The sequence below is a fragment of the Hippoglossus hippoglossus genome, chromosome 21 (assembly GCF_009819705.1).
Source record: "Hippoglossus hippoglossus isolate fHipHip1 chromosome 21, fHipHip1.pri, whole genome shotgun sequence".
NCBI classification, from domain to species: domain Eukaryota; kingdom Metazoa; phylum Chordata; class Actinopteri; order Pleuronectiformes; family Pleuronectidae; genus Hippoglossus; species Hippoglossus hippoglossus.
The window spans coordinates 6,826,937-6,844,152 of record NC_047171.1 but is presented as its reverse complement, the minus strand read 5'-3'; the positions used below and the strand labels follow the sequence as shown (position 1 = coordinate 6,844,152).

At 43.2% G+C, this 17,216-nt stretch overlaps 1 protein-coding gene across 1 annotated transcript in view; it reads left to right on the top strand.

Moving 5' to 3' along the window:
• LOC117754793 (unconventional myosin-Ib-like) overlaps window positions 1-17,216 on the top strand; it is a 58,833-nt gene that overhangs the window by 15,267 nt on the left and 26,350 nt on the right. Inside the window, 4 exon segments of the mRNA XM_034574039.1 lie at window positions 10,207-10,243; window positions 10,245-10,299; window positions 13,499-13,606; window positions 15,613-15,659. Of these exon segments, the coding sequence (XP_034429930.1) occupies window positions 10,207-10,243; window positions 10,245-10,299; window positions 13,499-13,606; window positions 15,613-15,659 (247 nt within the window).

Genomic DNA, 17,216 nt, shown 5'->3' with positions numbered 1-17,216 from the left:
TTTTCTGTGGCTTCCTGGCCGAACAATGTGCTTATATATTCAGACCCACTGTAAAAAGTCATGGACACAGTGGCAACATATCAAACACAAGCACATTGTCTAACTTGATGATGTGTGTAAGATTTAAGTGTGTAAGAAGGACAGGAAAATCTTCTTTTCCATAACATGTTGCTTTTGTTTAATGTTGCAGCATTATTGCCTCTGTGTGTGCGCATGTGTGCATCTCCAAGGATGACTTAAATACCTTGTGTATGTGTGGAAGCACTCATGTGTCCTCTCTATGGGTAACCGTGAATGTATGCAGGTGCTTATGCAATTCACACCTGCTCTTGTACTCCGTGTGTGTGTGTGTGTGTGTGTGTGTGGTGTGTGTGTGTGTGTGTGTGTGTGTGTGTGTGTGTGTGTGTGTGTGTGTGTGTGTGTGTGTGTGTGTGTGTGTGTGTGTGTGTGTGTGTGTGTGTGTGTGTGTGTGTGTGTGTGTGAGCTGGAGGAAGAACCGCAGCTGGTGCCCTGTCTGTAAAGTTGTTGGGAGACTAATTGCCTGTTAGGTTCCATTTTAATTAAAGGTATTGGAAACAGTGGCTGATTCTCAGGCCAGAGACCAGTACAGTAACAAATCCATGAGTTCAGTTTAGAAAAAGTCCGACGACTGTTGCTGGTGTGTCCATGTACTTGTCACAACATGCAAAACGTGGTTCTGGTACATTTTCATCATTCAGCTTATAGGAAAAACAAAAATGCATCCACTGTGAATGAGTGAATATCAAAACTGCACCATAAAGTGCTTTGAGTGGTCATCAAGACTAGATAAGCGCTGTGTAAATACAGCCCATTAACCATTTCTATCAGCTACACATCACGCCACCGTGACAGCTAGCTTGTATTATAAATACAGCAATGTAATCCAATTTGTACAGACTGTGACAGATGTATTATACCAAGAACATTAAACAATATCCAGAGCTGTTTTTTTTGTTTTTTTTTTAAATCATGAGAGGCATTTCATCCATCATTATCTACACCGCTGATCCTTTGAGGGCCACAGGGGGGCTGGACCCAATCCCAGCTGGCAAAGGACGGGAGGCGCGGGTCCAACCCCGGACAGGTTGAATGCCAGGCAATTTCACCACTAATCAGGCCAGTCCAAAGATTTTAACATATTGAAAATTTAAGAAATCCTCCCCCCCCCCCCCCCCCTCTCCCAGCTGGAGAGACCTGCACTGCCACACCCATCTCCAATCATACATCCATCATTTCCTCCGCCGGCCAATTTAGCAAAACGCTCTCTATCCAGATGAGGCGTCTCATAATTAACTGGCAGGTGTTTCCCCTCCCTTCCACACACACACTCTGGGCATAAGTGATGAACTAACCAGAAGCCATACATGCAGCAGCCCTGCAGATGGCCCAGAATTGTGTTTTACTGTGTCCCAAGCTGCCCAGTGCAGACACAGATTGAGAGGTGTGTGTGTGTTTGTGGACAGGCAGCGTGCCCCCACGTCTCTGGGGTAAGATCATATTCCCCAATGTTTAATGAGGTATTGAGACCCCTAATGTTCTCAGCGCTCAATACTTAGTGCCACTATGGAGCCTTGGTTACAGGGGAGCATCACGACTGGCTAATGGAGTAAAAACGCCCCGTGCCCCACATATGTCTGAACTTTCAGCTGCTTTATGACAGCCTGGCTATGAAATGTGCTTCTGTTAGAGTTTGGACATCCAAGCCTGCTTGTATGATGGGGATTTTTCTGAAATCTCCTTGCAATGCCTTATCATGTATGCATTGTGATAACAACTCGTGTGTGTATATATTATAATAAATTATGAATTGCTGTAACTGCAGTTTCCAGGGAAAGGTCTGTGCCCTTCATGTAAAAGCCGCCGATGAGAGATCACATGTGGGAGGGAGCTAATTTGACTGAGTGCCTGTTTGACGAGTGTCACACCGGAGCCATTCCCTCATATTGCTCCTACATTATGACCATGTGATGCTCCTCCGCAAGTTATCAGGTTGTTTGTTTATGTTTTTCCCTTCAGAACATGCATCTATGAATAATTAGTGGTGCATAGAATTGGTCACTCATGCCTGTTTGTCAAACATGGCCTTCATTGGCATCAGATTGCGGCCAAACATCTAAGAACGAACTGAAGCACTATTGCCCGACTCAAAACTCCCATCAGCCTTTTTTTTAAAGATTCATTTTGACTGATCTTTAGACAGAATGACTGTTTTATATGTAGAATGTCTACTTACTGATATGTCGGTGGGTATAACATTATCATGGACTTTGGAACCATTCACTGCTTCCTGGTATCACATCCGTGTTTGTCTTTCCACTGCTGTCAGCTGGAACACTCTGATCGAAAGCCAATAAGTCCACGTTGTAAATTTACTGTAAATAGGATTTATTAGGGTGTTGCATCCAACTACACTGTTTCACAGAGTTAAGACTCAAGTGTCAGTCCTTAATGAGACATACAAAATATCATGTTTGGTGTCATCGCTCCTTATTGTCAAGGAAAGGACATGAAACACGGAACATATCATGGACAGCCATCTTAGAAACAGTCGTCACCATAATGGCTCTGTGTATTCAGTCTGTATTTAATCGGTCACAGCTGCAGTTACTTGCTATGCTTATGCCATGTGCTCATGTTTTTGCTATTATATAAAACAGACCTGTGTTCAAGGATGCCCAGATGAGTTGCAGCACAGAAACTACGTAGGTAGATTCAAGTGGGCACTTGATGAAATGGCATTTTGACTCAGGTGGGTAGAGTGAGTCCTCTCCAGCATGTGTGTTGGCGTGATGCTCAGTTCAGTAAACCTAGAGAGAGATGACAGGGAAAGTGTGTGTGTGTGTGTGTTCATTTTTCCACCCACTTTTTCACCCAAGAAATAAAATGCTCATGTATGTAATTTATTAATGCGACCATCTATAATCAGTTGGTACATTTGGTAGCATTCTCATACCTGGTTCCTACCTGCATCAGAAAAACTGAGCATCTTTATAGATACACTTTCACAGGCAGACTTGATATGTTCGTTCCCTATAGTGTTTACATGAAGGTGATTGATCAAACTAATTCAGTTTTTCCAAGTCTGTATGATAATATATAGCATTATCATATACAGTGCAATTTAGTTTTCTGGCATTTTGCCTTTCATTCAAATAAACAATGATAATCCTTAAGATAATAGTTTTGTAATAATACAAGTTCCACTTTATTAATGCTCATTTAATTTCTACTTCAGTGTTTGTGTCATATCGAATTTCCCTTACTGTGCACACAGTTTGTGCGCGGTATCAGAGATTACTAAGCACACTGGCAATAATTGATGGAGAATGGCTCAGAGATAATACATCTACCTGACTGATTAAACAGTGCGTGCAGTCATTTCTTGGGTCCGTGAGCACAATATTATATTTTATAGGTTCCCTGTGGCCGTCCAAAAAGCCATTGTAAACTCTGCCTCTTTTATAGTCAGAACAATGGGCATTTAGCTGTTTATCTGTGACCACAGCTTGCATAACAACCTGTGAGAAGCATACCAAAGTGGAGGCAAATAGATAAGAGCCATATCAGCTGTGGCAAATGTTGTTCCCCCATGGGACCTTATACCTTTAACAATAAGGTGATTTACTTAGTTGTTTTTTTTTCTTAGTGGTAAACCATCAAGAGGCAGATGCACTTTCATCAGTTCTTTGTAGCTGCCACGTTGAGAGCTGCTGTTTTTACTGTGTACCTGGTGTACAGCCATGGAGGGCCAGCATGTGGCTGTTCATATCAAATCAAACAAGCTTGGATCATTTGTAAGAAGGTTTATATATAGCATGCTGCATTGATGAATTAACGCAAAGCGAACATATAGCTCGCTTGATCCTTGTCATCGTCTCACGGAAGCCCGTTTTTTGGGGGTTTGGATGAAAGTCATTTTGTGTTGGAGGTCTTCATTTTGCCTCCGCTCTAAGATGCTGTTGGAAATCCCTGTGTGATGTCAGTACTTTGATTTGCTGTTGCATTAACCCAGTTGCAGGAAGCCAGAGACTTTGATCTTGCTTGTATCTGAGTTACATGCAACATGTAATTGATCATTGGTGAAGCTCCATACAACCCTGAAGAATCACCAGTTTACACTGTTTTTTTTTATCAGCCCACAATTTATGAGCCACTAAATATTATCTGTAATATTTCATTGTGAACAGTTTGTTTTGGCCCTGGAAGAAGAATATTTGACAGTTTTTGTCATCTCCTTCTCAAACTCTGCTTTTGGCTTCCTCGATTTGGAGCATGAGAGGGTTTCCCCCACCAGTGTGGTGCTGATGTGGGACAGATATTACACTACATGTCAGAAGCACAATGATTTCTGTTGTCTGAATGGGATCAGTGGGTCACATGGTCGCCCTGAGGCCTTTGCTTCTTAGAAGATGTGCCTGCCAAGTGATCTTGTAGTAAAATTTGACCTTACAGTTAATACTCAGCCTTTGTTTCAGCGTGTACTCGGGATGTTACAATTCATGTGAGACTCACAGGCTATGAAATCTTTTTTTAAATCAACAATAAAGAAGACATCTTTCACTATTCAGATGGGTCATAGTTCATCCACAAAGGTATAATGCATTGATTTATGCTTGCTGCTTCTCCCAACTTTTTTAACTCTGCGCGTGCAGTGGCTGGAGTCAAGAATCTCCAAACAGGTCTGTCTCTGCACACATTTCTATGACCCCTCGATAATAAGGGGGGGCATAGAGATTCCCAGATGGCCCCTGAAAAGAGTTTGAGTTCAGAGTTTTGAGACTGTTGGTAATACCGAGGCATTCTGGTGGAAAGTACAGTATTTAAAAGCATCCGCGGACAGTTTGTCAAGGCAAACAAGTTTGTATTTATTGTATTTCTTCTTCTTTCCCCCTTTTCCAGTGGTGTGGTTGTATTTTTCTCAGTGGTGACCCCTATTGTTTAAGAGAAGACTGCACCAAGTCTCCTTGCCTCAAGTACGAGAATGAAAGTAAAAGCCGTTGTGTCGACATCACAGTTGGCGCACAGTGACCAATCCGTCAAGCCCAAACTGCATATTTACGGTGCAGATAGCGGAGTTAGACATATGAGCAATTATCCACATTCATCTTTTTTAGTCAGCTTTGTGGTAGATATCAAAACACTGGTGTCGGTCATCATAATCAGAGAAAGGCCTTCTATCCTGACTCATTTCTTGTACCGATGTTGAGCACTCGTTCTAGGTCAGTTGTACTCCAGCGTGAATTGACCAGAAACCTTTGCTGCAGTGGAAGGCTGAGGACCTGGAGAGCAGGGACAAGGAGAGGAAGTCCTCAGATCTTAGAGTTGGTGCTTTAGCGGCTATAAAAAGACGTCTTGTTCTTCTGTTTCCATCATCCTGTCTGCGGCTTTGTACTTGCGGCTATATTTTTCTTTTCCTGAAGTGCATTTTCTTTGTCCCGTAGCCAAAGACACGAGGACACATGTTATCATCCATGGCTTCTGTCATTTATATTTGTATGCATTGTATGAAATGGCGTGGCTTGGTCAATCTGATCAACTCCTTTAGCCCCCATTTCTTTTTTATAATGATTCTGAATAGGGATTCACACGAACTTGCTGAAAGAGGCACTGAAGGGTCTTTGTTTGAGAACTCCTGCTTTGAGGCTCTTTCTCCACCTTACTCAGCATGCTGATTTCCTGCTTTTTCAAGGATCACACAAACAACTTGGACCTGTGTTTTCCCCCCGCTGTGGAACACTAAATTGCTGTGCAGTTAAGTAAATTAAAGCCCTGGACCCCCTCAAAGTTTGATGTTTGCGTTGGGGGAGTATCAATGAGCAATTTAACAGAGGTCTCAGACAAACCTTGAGTGAGTGTCGCATAAATTAGAGGTGTGTGGAGCAGCTTTTCACGCCAAGCTTTTAATTTGGAGATTCAGAGGCGTTCTTTATTGCACCTTGTAAGTTGCCCATTGAGAATCTGTTGAATATGAGATGTTTATCATGGTCTCGTGTCTCATCTGTGGGCGCTGCTCTTCTCCTCACCAACCGTCTTACAGCAACACGTTTGTCAAACCAATCCACACATGGACCACATCTGTCACAACCCTCTTTTGTGTCTATGTGTATCCGCTCCCTCCTTCCACCCCCATCAGCAGGTTCGTCATCAATCTCCTGAAAAATCTCTGAAAGCCTGCCACTGTAAGTGTGTGTTTCTTGCACCAGCCACCCACTCTTCCACCTGGTCATAAGCCACCAGGAAAACGTTGCTTCCTCGGCTGCTCCATCAGAGCCAAGCGGATTTCCTGAGGCCTTCGGAGGAGCCAGATCACACTGAGATCACAGGCTTCTGTTCGGCCCCTCGATGCGCACACACAGGCGTGACAGAAACATAAGCTGAATTTAGCATCAGAGTAGTGAACCGGGGGTTATCCCGTTTAGTTTGCGAAAAAGGCCTGTCATCTGCCAGTAGCCGGGTGGGCTTCGCTCCAAACCCATACATTACAGCTTCATTATCATCTACAGATCAGCACTTTAAAGTGTGCGGAGTCTACCCTCAAAGTAATCCACCGTTTTAAGATTCAGGTCACACACTGCAGGCCCATCATCCCCTCCAGTGCCCCAGTTACCAGTGGTCGGTAGTAAAAAGAACTGACTAGACTATTTTCTACCGCTTACCTCATGCCAGTGTGGCTTTGTGTTCACCGCTGCCACGTGCACGTCCAAATTACAGCCTGCAGGCAGATGTGAATGGGAGGTGCCAAGCAGTTATATGTCCAAGGCCTTATCCCAGCCTAACCCTCACACACACACACACACACACACACACACACACACACACACACACACACACACACACACACACACACACACACACACACACACACACACACACACCCAGCGCCACACGCTGATCACGGAGGCCTTTGGGATTCCGGTGCCTCACTTCACTGCTTCCTCTGGCTTGGATGGTGACCTTGGTGCCTCCTAGTCAATTTGACTTCCCCATTTGTGAAGTGGCGTCTTCAGTTGCTGTTCACACTGCTTTCTTGCTCCTAATGCTGTGGCCACACGGGCGTATTTCACGCCTCGTCGTTTCCTGCACGTGTGTTCAGGGTTGGAGTAAAAATAAATATTAAACTTGTGTGTGCGAGGTTGTGACTTTTCTTTTTAATTTAACGTGTATGTCATCCGTGCTGGCACAGTTTAAGGTGTGGCCTCTTGCTTCTGCTAACCTCCATTCATAAGGCTTGCTCTGTGTGTGCGTCTCTCATTGGGAAAGGTTCCTGTTAAAAGGACCTCCCACTCCTTTTTTCCACCCCACCCCTTGCCCTCCCCTGGTACAGTCCCCAAGCCGGCCTCCTCTGGGGGGGGGGGGGGGGGGATAATTGTGTGATGTTTTGCTCATTGTCAGGATCAGGTCAGGCAACAGGAGTGTTTTCACAAAAGCAGACATCTGCGCTGCGCTGCCCCTTTCAGCAGTGACGCAATGTCCCGTGGTGATTCTCATACACACAAAGGTGGTGTGCGGGAGAGGGTTCAGCCCCGATCACAGACTTTTGGGGAGGTGGAGAATCGGTGAGAAGCATGTGCTTGGATGGACAGAAAAAAAAAGTTGGTGCAGCTGATGACCCCAAAACTTGAACTTTAAAGATTTTCCACGAACAAGTTTGACATTCGGTGTTTCTCAACAGCACTCGTTGTTTTTTCCTCGAGGCCCGATAAACACGCGGAATTCATTTCGTTCCTCGTAAACATTTGAGTTTTATTCATTTATTTATTTAGCATCTTGAAATCTGCTGTGTGGACATCCATGTTAACAAAGGTTTGCAGCTCTCACGCTCTGCTTTTTGTTGGGGCCACGTTTAGTGTTTTGACCTTGTATTAAGCGAAAATACTGAGAAACATCATGTAATTTTTCTCTTACAGTCCTATAATAGTCCTCAATAAAGAATACCTCTAAATCTCTTCGCCAGCTTCCCTCACAGGCATTTTTATAGAGTGAAATGCTGCATTAGCGTACCCCCTTCACTTCAGGGTACTGGCCGCGGGGCTGCGCTGGCTCCGCTCCCAAACAATGTGTGATGGTGCAGAACCCTGAGCTCCATTAGTCTGCCTGAGCTCCAACTTTGTATCGCGGCCTGGATTTCATTCATCTGGCGGGTCCATCTCTGCCCTCTCTCTGTCATGGCTTCTTGCAAGCAATCAGCTACTTTTCAAATTGGAGGTCAGTGTTAGTTCAGCATGTGATTATACGCTCCCACTCCTGGTCCTCGCCACACTGAATCCACTAATACTGTGCCCAAAATTAGATTTGGGCATTTTTAGCCCTTTTTTTAAATTTTTTAATTTTTTTTTAACTTTCAGTTTTTTCCACATCTTGGTGCATTTGTGGAAGATGGTGTAGATAACCAAGAAATGACAGAATGATGCCGTATAAGCCTTCAGCGTGTGCTCCAGTCTGAACATCCCCCATTAGATTTCACGTTGAACCCTCTCCAAACCAGTTTTATAGCCTTCTGGGTGCTGCCACTCTGTATTTTAATGTGCAGTTTGGAGTTTGAGTTTTTACCTTTTCAAGTAAATGAAACCTCACACAACTCTGACTTACATTTTCCACTTCAGAACAAGCTTGGTAGAGCTGTATGGAAAACCCTGTCTGGTCTCCCCCCCCCCCCCCCCCCCCCCCCCCCCCCCACCCTGCATTCTTGTCTCACTTAGTGCTTATAAATACTATGTATTACTCAGACCTGGGGGACGTAAGAATTACTGGCGCTCATCTAAGGGTGATGTTTAGGAGGGAGATTAAACCCTTGATGGTTTAAAGCTAATTTCATTGAGTTAAATTTCTATTGAACACACATGTAGATCTTACAGTGATTCATCATATTGCTCAGGGGCACTTCAGCAGGGTGGATATACTGTATCCTTTTGATGTGAGCTTTAAAGTGGCCGATAACATTTTCACCTTACCAGCCCTCCCATAACAGTTAATCATTACAGACGGTCTCAAAGAGCCTATCATGGTTCAATGTTCCATATCCACTGTACTAAGTCTCAAACCAACTCACAGAACTTCTCCAACAGCACATTTTGGGCAACTCATAAGGGGGAACGCTACATGCAACATTTCCCCCCCATAATCATATCCATTACCAGAAATGGCGTTGGAAAAAATTCTAGAGGAACGAAAGCCAAAGTACGGAGGGGGGTACGGGAGAACTTGGCTAATTTGCAGTCTTGTGTCCTGCTGGAGGAGAAAGTTGGAACACGTTCCCCCGCAGCACCGTGCACCGGCTTGTTTGCTTGCCAAATAGAAGCTGTAAAAAGATATGGCCGCTGCCTCGCCCATTAGTGTTTCTTCTCTAGTGGGAGTATCGCATTGAAATTACAGATGACAAAGTTGTCATTGTTAAATGGCCCCTCACACCATCCACACCCTGAACTATAACCATCATACAGGACTGTCTGCATAAAGAGAACAAGTAATATATTGTTGTGGAATTTGGTGGTGGTGTGTGGTGTGTGGGGGGGGTTGGGTGAAACCGCAACCATCAGTCCCACTTTTCCATTGTTTCGCTGTCCTGGAATGTGTGACAATAGGGCTTAATTTCATAATTGGTGCAGCCCTTTTATCATTCAGGGTTTTTTTTTTTCCTTTTTACTTCCTCATTGACCAACTGCTTCGTTTAAACAAACTGTCAGAAAATGATTTAAAAATAGCTTGAATTTCATATTAACTGTTTTTTTTTTATAGTAAAGTGATTATTGGACAGTTAACAGTGGTTTATATAAGAAATCACTGGCCTCCAAGCGTCTTCTTCTTTCCTTTCCTTTTTTGTGCATTTTAAACAGCAGCATCAGTGCAGTAGTACAATTTTGGGAAAAGCAGCAGGAAACGGTCAAATATCAAAGCCAAATCCCAAAACATAAACCAGCCAGTGTTACTAAATAAAGCCAAATCACTCCAGTCCCGCGGCTGTCCTGCAGATGCGACCTCATTTCCAATAAAGCCACATGCTGTTGATTAGACTAGACCCATGTAGCCTGACGGAGAAGTGCACCATTTCTCTGAACTTACTTTACCCCACTGCATCGTCCTGCACTATTACTGAAGAATACTTATAAAAACGAGTGTGTAATGCAAGCTGAGGGGCAATTCATTATAATATGAGAGCTCATGCCTTTGTCGCCTCTTGTCTTCCAGCTATGCTTTGGCAGATGAGGCCTACCGTTCACTGAGGGGACCAGGACAAGGACCAGTGCATCCTCATCACTGGGGAGAGTGGGGCGGGGGAAAACCGGTAAGCGGCCAAATCCTCTCTCTTTTTCTTTTATTTGAAGTCTTTTCATTTCAGAGGAAATCCCACTCGCAGTGTCAAGCAGCTCCAACAGCACCAGCACATTTGTGCATTGGATCTCCTTGGTACAATCCTCCATTCATCCATCTGTCTTATTCCATAAATCTCTTTATGTGGTATCTCGAGAACGGTTCCATCTTATCAGCTTCACACTCACCATGCAGATTGTTAAGGGCCCAATAAAGTGCAGTGTCAATGTGGTGTGATATAGATAAGTTCAATATTAATAAACTTTGAAGAAACGGCGGCCAGGACCATCAACGCAAGTGACGTTGTCGATATTGACAACACGTATGACAACTGGTTTCTCGTGGCTCCAGTACTTCAGGTCACTTTTACAGTTTCAGAAAGAAGGTTGCAAAAGCCCAATCCAAACAGGCAGGTTTAGAACAGGCACTGCACTAGTTACCTAAAGACTCTGATATGAGTAACACATCTGTTCCAACCATGAACATAAAGTTCTTCATTCACTAAAGGTCAAGGGGGTCACTTGGTAATTAGATCCCTTGAGAGTTAAAATGCACCATTATATCTACTTATCTCTTTTTTGTTTGCCGTGCTTTATAGTCCAAACTCTTATAATTCTCAAGGCGACTGTAAGATGAGGGTTGTTATGTATAAACTCACCGTGCAGATTTAGATCAGATCTATCTTTTTGAAAAGGCAGTTTTGTTCAGAGGAACATCAAGTTGGTACATGAAACGAGACTGTAACCAACACGCCGACCTGTACATGGAGGTGTGGTGTAAAAAAAGATGGAGATCAAAGTAGACGAGCAGCGGACAGATGGTGTTCTCGTTTGACGACGCTCCCAACATCCAAATGAACCAGTTGGGAAAACTTCAATTTGTCTTGACTGGAAATACTAAACACAGCCTGTGTTAGAGCTGCTTTTTTACACCCATGGTCCTTTTTTATATCTGATGGTTTTATAATAGTGCGGCCATGTTCTGGAGCAGATTCACATACCTTACAGAAATCCAAGGGGAATGGAATTTCCTGCTCTCTGCTGGCAGTGCCATATCACAGGTCTCTGTTGGCTGCACTGCAACGCAGGTAAAAGCCATATTGAGTTGGCTGAGCACAAACTGTGGGGAAATTACGTCGTCCCAGTCTACTCATTAAATCCCTTCCTGTAGTCGGGGAGACACAGATATACATTCACACTTGTAATTGTAAATCTTGAGTTTTTTTTCCTATTACAGATACTGGCTCACAGCATTTCTGCTTTAGAAACTATTAAATGAATGTTTGCTTTTATCACCAAAAGCATTTATGGCACTGCGTTAGTGTGTAGACTTGATGTCTGAGGGGCTTTCGCTGTCAGCAAATTGCAATCTGCCACAGCTACACTTGCATGCGTTTGACTGAAGTGTGGGACCGATCCGTAACCACACCGTCCATTTGGTTGCCATTAAAACTCACCATCTAGCTTTAATCAGGGGTTAGGCAATGTGAGAAGAATTATTAGATCAGCAGTAACCGTTATCTCCACCGCATTATTTCTAGGCTTGAATATTTACTCAAACCCTGAATCTAAGTTAAAACATGCTTATCCGACTGGGAGTTTATACATTTTTTTGCCAAAATCATTTGATTTCCAAGAAATATGTTCTTAAAAGTTGCGGTAGCTGTATAATAGTCTTTGGGGAAGCCATATTTATGAGAAGTGATCTAAGACCGCCTAAGTTAACATGAAAATGATATTGTTGCAATATGATTTGATGAGGAAATGACAAAAGATGATATTGAACTATCATAATATTCAAGCAAGGTTACTTTAATATTAATTTGTCACCCAGCCTAGATGTGCTGCAGCAACGATCCCTCATCAATGCCTGTATTGATCTTTGGACTTTCTGTTTTCAAACTGTTAATGGTTTTGGATTATTGGTACATTGATCTCTGGCTGAACACCAGAATCAACAACATGAAATTTGGCTGCAAACATCCAGAACCATGAAGCCACGCAGTGAGTTTAATGAGAGCCTCTGCCAACACTGTTATTCATGATAATAAAACGATAATTGTGACAGTGAAACGAGTGATACGCTAATAAAACAGACCTGGGACAAAGGCAATGGGGAAAGTTCAAGGTGACAGATCATGTTTTGCATAATGCACTCGCCTTTTGATTGGAGTGTTCTCGACCTCTCGTGGAAATTAAACGACTCCACTCCAAGGAGCCGCTCAGTCGAGTTGAGGAGATGAATTTGGATTTCAGTAATCTCATCAGCCCCGGAGCTTTGTAGTGGAATAAGGCCGTCACAAATTCCCTATCGATACGGGTCCCCGGCGTCCATGTCTGGCAGGGAGTTTTCTCCTGCCTCCGTCTTGATGTCGCTTCTCTGACAAACTATCAGATGCCACTGAAGTGTAAAGGAGACATAACAAAAGTTCTACTGCGAGAGGCGACTGAGGAAGTTTATTTTTCTAACCTGTGCGATTAAAAAAATCTGCAGGTAGAATAATACATACCGTGTTGCTCCACCATCCTCCACCTGGGGACAAATGTATGAGGGGTGTTTGTTTGCCAGGCTCATCAGCAGTTTGCACCAGCAACTGCTGTCAAGCTCTTTTCTATCCTCCTTGGCACCACTACAAACATCATCAGTTCTGGGTCACTGTCATTTCACTGGACTGGAGAGATGACTCTTGATGCCAGCAGTTATCCTACAAGGCAGGTCACTTGTTCCAGACGGCACTTGATGCCTGTTTAGCCCCGTGTCACGTTCCTCAACGCAGAAAAAAAAAAAACATTTTCGGGAACACGCTTCACTCATAGCACAGTGTCAGAGCATCTTCAATCATCTTCTGACATGAGAAGTGGATAAAGAGGGATAATCTCAGCAGAGTTGCGTTTCTTCGCTGCGTCCCTTCGGTTCCAGACGCAATCAGTTGTCTGAATGATGACAACATGATGCAATAATGGTCATGTAATTAAACAAAAGTGCATCGCTGTAATGGGCCCTTCTTCTACGCTGTACCCCAGACTCCTGACTGATCACACCCTGTCCTGATGGGTGTCAGGGGAGATGATGTAAGGGGGGTTTTATAGGGCATGGTGAAATGGCTGAACTTGCTCTTCAGTCATGTCTAGTAAAGACATTAACCTAATGTGTCTGTTTGTGTGTGTTCCAGAGGCCAGTAAGCTGGTGATGTCATATGTGGCAGCGGTGTGTGGGAAGGGCCAGGAGGTGAACAAGGTCAAGGAACAGCTGCTGCAGTCCAATCCCGTGCTGGAGGGTGAGTGAAGCATCATGCACCCGATTCAGGGGCCGGGTGGTCTGGAGTTCACATTCGGAGACTGAATCTTGTGTTAACAGGTTGACGGGACTGTTCCTATAAGACTCCTTCAGAGGCAGCCTTCTGACAAAATTAGGAAAACAAACAATGTATATCTGCAGCCGACCTGTTAGCTGCTGTGCTCCAGTTTGCTGTCGATTAAGAGTTATGTGATAATCTGTCATATTTTTGTTTGGTTTCTGAAAGTTTAAAGACCAGTAAAGTACACGTAATCATTATAAAACTCTGTAAAACTTATAACTGGCTATCCGACACTAATAATCCCTAAACTTGTAGATATAGCACAAAGATACTGATAATCACATGAACCCTCAAAGCCTAAATAAATAAGCAGGAAATGTTTTCACCTCTTGATCTAGTTGTAGGAAAGCCTCTGGTGCAGAAATTACAGTTTATTTTAATGTTTTTATACATTTTACTGAGTTTTAGGGAACTAATGTTGCAACGTTAGCCCTGGTTAGTAGCAGAATGTCTGTATTGTCTGAACAAATATGCAGAACAACGAAGGGTTCATTTCGGGGGCAGTTTACATCAGTAATAATCGCACGATAATATATATTTTTTAATGAATAGTCCCTTTATTTACAAACTTTATAAAGTTTGTCATGTGGTTTCCTCTTTGACACTGTAAAGTGTTTTAGAGAATGTTTTTGCTGTAATTTAATATCAATTTTAACTTGAACCTCATTTGAATCTTGACAAATGCAGTCCGGTAAAAATAGAAGATGAGCTCGAAGGAGAGATCACAAGTTGCAAGAGGCTCAGAAATACACACATTTATTATCCAAAAGCATAATGATGCTAAACAAGAAGACCTAAATGTGGTCTTGCTTTAGATGACTAAAGGTTTGCAGGATTGCAACTGGGCTTTGCATGGAAAAGGTTGTCACAGACAAGGAAGCTGTAAATACTGTTTCACACACACACACACACACACACAGACACTTCTCAATGCTGGCACAGTAACAGCTGTATTTTAATTGGGGGCAGTGGACAGGAAATGCCCGGGAATGATGAAGCTGCGTGCCCCGGCTGGGTCCCGGCAGAAACCTGACACATCTGTAACAGTTTAACTTCTGCCTATCTAATTGCCCTAATGCTAAAAAGGAGGCGAGCACATTATCCTGCTTCACACAGTGTATCCGTGTCTTACTCTTTCTTTTCTCGTTCGCTTCTCTTGCAGAATCTTTATTGGTTTCATTCTCTTCACCCTCCGTTTCGTTTCGCTGCTCGCTCTGTTTCCCCCTTTTTTCTCTTTTGCATTTGATCTTTTCTCCGGCTCTCTCATTCTCCCTGTCCTCCTTGCCCTCCAGCTGATATTGTAACGGAGCAGCGGCCCACACGTTCACATTAACCCTTCACATTAATCAGCTGTTATCAGCAATTAAGCAGTTAGGCTAAAAGCGCCGCGATGCATGACACATTAATGGCATTTTAATGTCGAAATTTGGTTAGAAGCATATGTGCCCTGGATTTTGAAATCCTGTAACACATGGCTCTCTCACACGAGGCCTAGTGAATAAATGCTTGCAGGCCTGTGAAACATTTGCCGTCCTTGCGCACAAAACTTGACACCACGGCAACTTTGTCCGAACACCGTGTTTATTATTGTTTATTTTTTAAGCACTGGCACAAATTGAAGCACTTTCCTATTTGGATGTGGCGTGACAGTAAGGTTTAGTCCTTCCTAAGCCTGGGAAGCTCCTGGTGCTTTGGTTAATCCATAAAGAATTATGGGGCCTCATCAGTACAAATGGCCCTGACATCAAGCCCCAATATATGATTGACAGCTAGCTGGAGGGGAGGGTACAATGGTGAGGATCATTAAACAAGATTTGGATGATTTGTAAACAGGCTTTGGTCTGTATTGCCTATAAATGTGTTCTTGATGAATGAGCATGAATGTTTGCAATAATCATGTCTTGATTATTTTTCTCGTCTTACAGCTTTTGGGAATGCCAAAACAGTGAGGAATGATAACTCGTCCAGATTTGTAAGTATCCTCTCCAGAGGGATTACCAGTACACAACGTTAATATTGTGTGGGTAGATAATTAACATGCACAGTTTGGATGTTTCATTCAGGCTTTACTTGTATGTGGATCTGTTTTCCTTTCAAAATAAGTCCCCCTGGGTTTCTTAGCTCCCTGCAGTTTCTGTCCTCATCTGTTTCTTTTTCATATTTTCTACACTATTACTCGATCATTCGTATTCTTGCATCAGTTCGGCCGAGCAGGACCACACCTCTTTATTAGTATAGAGGTCAAAGAGAAACGAGTCACAATTTCCTTAATTCTTTACAGACTAAAGAGCTGAAATATAATAAATGAGTATAATAACTGAATTATATAAAATGTAAAAAGATAAAAACACCTCCACACCTTCTTTCTTTTTTAAAATTGAGATTAAACTTTGACACAAGTGCTGCTGTAACATATGATGATAGATATCAACTGGTTTGAATCTCACATGAAGTTTGATTCCTGTGGACACGAACCCTCTGTGAATGATGCAAAACAGAAAATAACATCATCATCATCATGTCAGTCTTAATTCTGGGGGGGCTTTCGTTACGTGCATGTCCATCTACCTTTCTAATGTAATTTGAAGGGCAGATATTGGATCTGTGCAGTATCACAGCCCTCACACTGCCCCGGTTACAACAGGCACTCCATGACTTCATGTATTCCACTCACACATGTCAAACAGTCTCTGTAAATGCTCTGTACTCTGACCTGCACTGCTGTTCATCAACTATGTGACTGTGTAATGGATGCCAGCGCAGAACACGCACATTGGACTGGCGGCTTGTCCCATGTAGACTTTTCACAGGCGCACTCATTCTTTTAAATATTTACTTATTTGGAAATCAAGTTAATTTCATAAACTTGATGGATTGCCCTCATGACCTGCAGGAAGCTGGAGGAATCCAATGCTAATCTTCACAGATGTAATCACAGGAATGATTCAGTGTCTGATGCAATTGTTTTAGGGACACAAATCCCGAAAATGAGTTCATGTCCAGACAGTGGCAGAATGAAAGGAGATGGTTGGGTTGTTAGTTTTGGTTTCTCAAGAGGGAATTCTCTCATTTTCTGGATCAGTATTTTGAAGGAGGCCTGCCGCTTGAGTTTCCTCCCTCATGACATGATATTTCATCACATATCTTTATCGCAGTGTAATACTGAATGTACAAAAACATCGAAAAGTGAGTCCTTCTACATGAAGAACTTCCAGCTAATCAATGATGTGATGCCACAAGACCGTGGGTTTGTTTAGTCTGAATGTCTCATGCTAACACTATAATAGAAACTGGTTATTAAAGTCAATAGCAGCTCGGAGGCTCGCTGCCAATGTGCTTTTCCTGCCCTAATTTTAGATGTTCCACTATATTCAGTCTCCTACCTCCACTGGCACGTACACCCCCATGCCAGCGCTCGGACGTGCAGTTGTAAGAGGGAGTATTATACAGGATTAAGCTCCCGATCTGTTTATATTTATGTAACCTTGGCCTAAACCTCCAGACAAGGACCTCCGGCCGTCCCCACCAG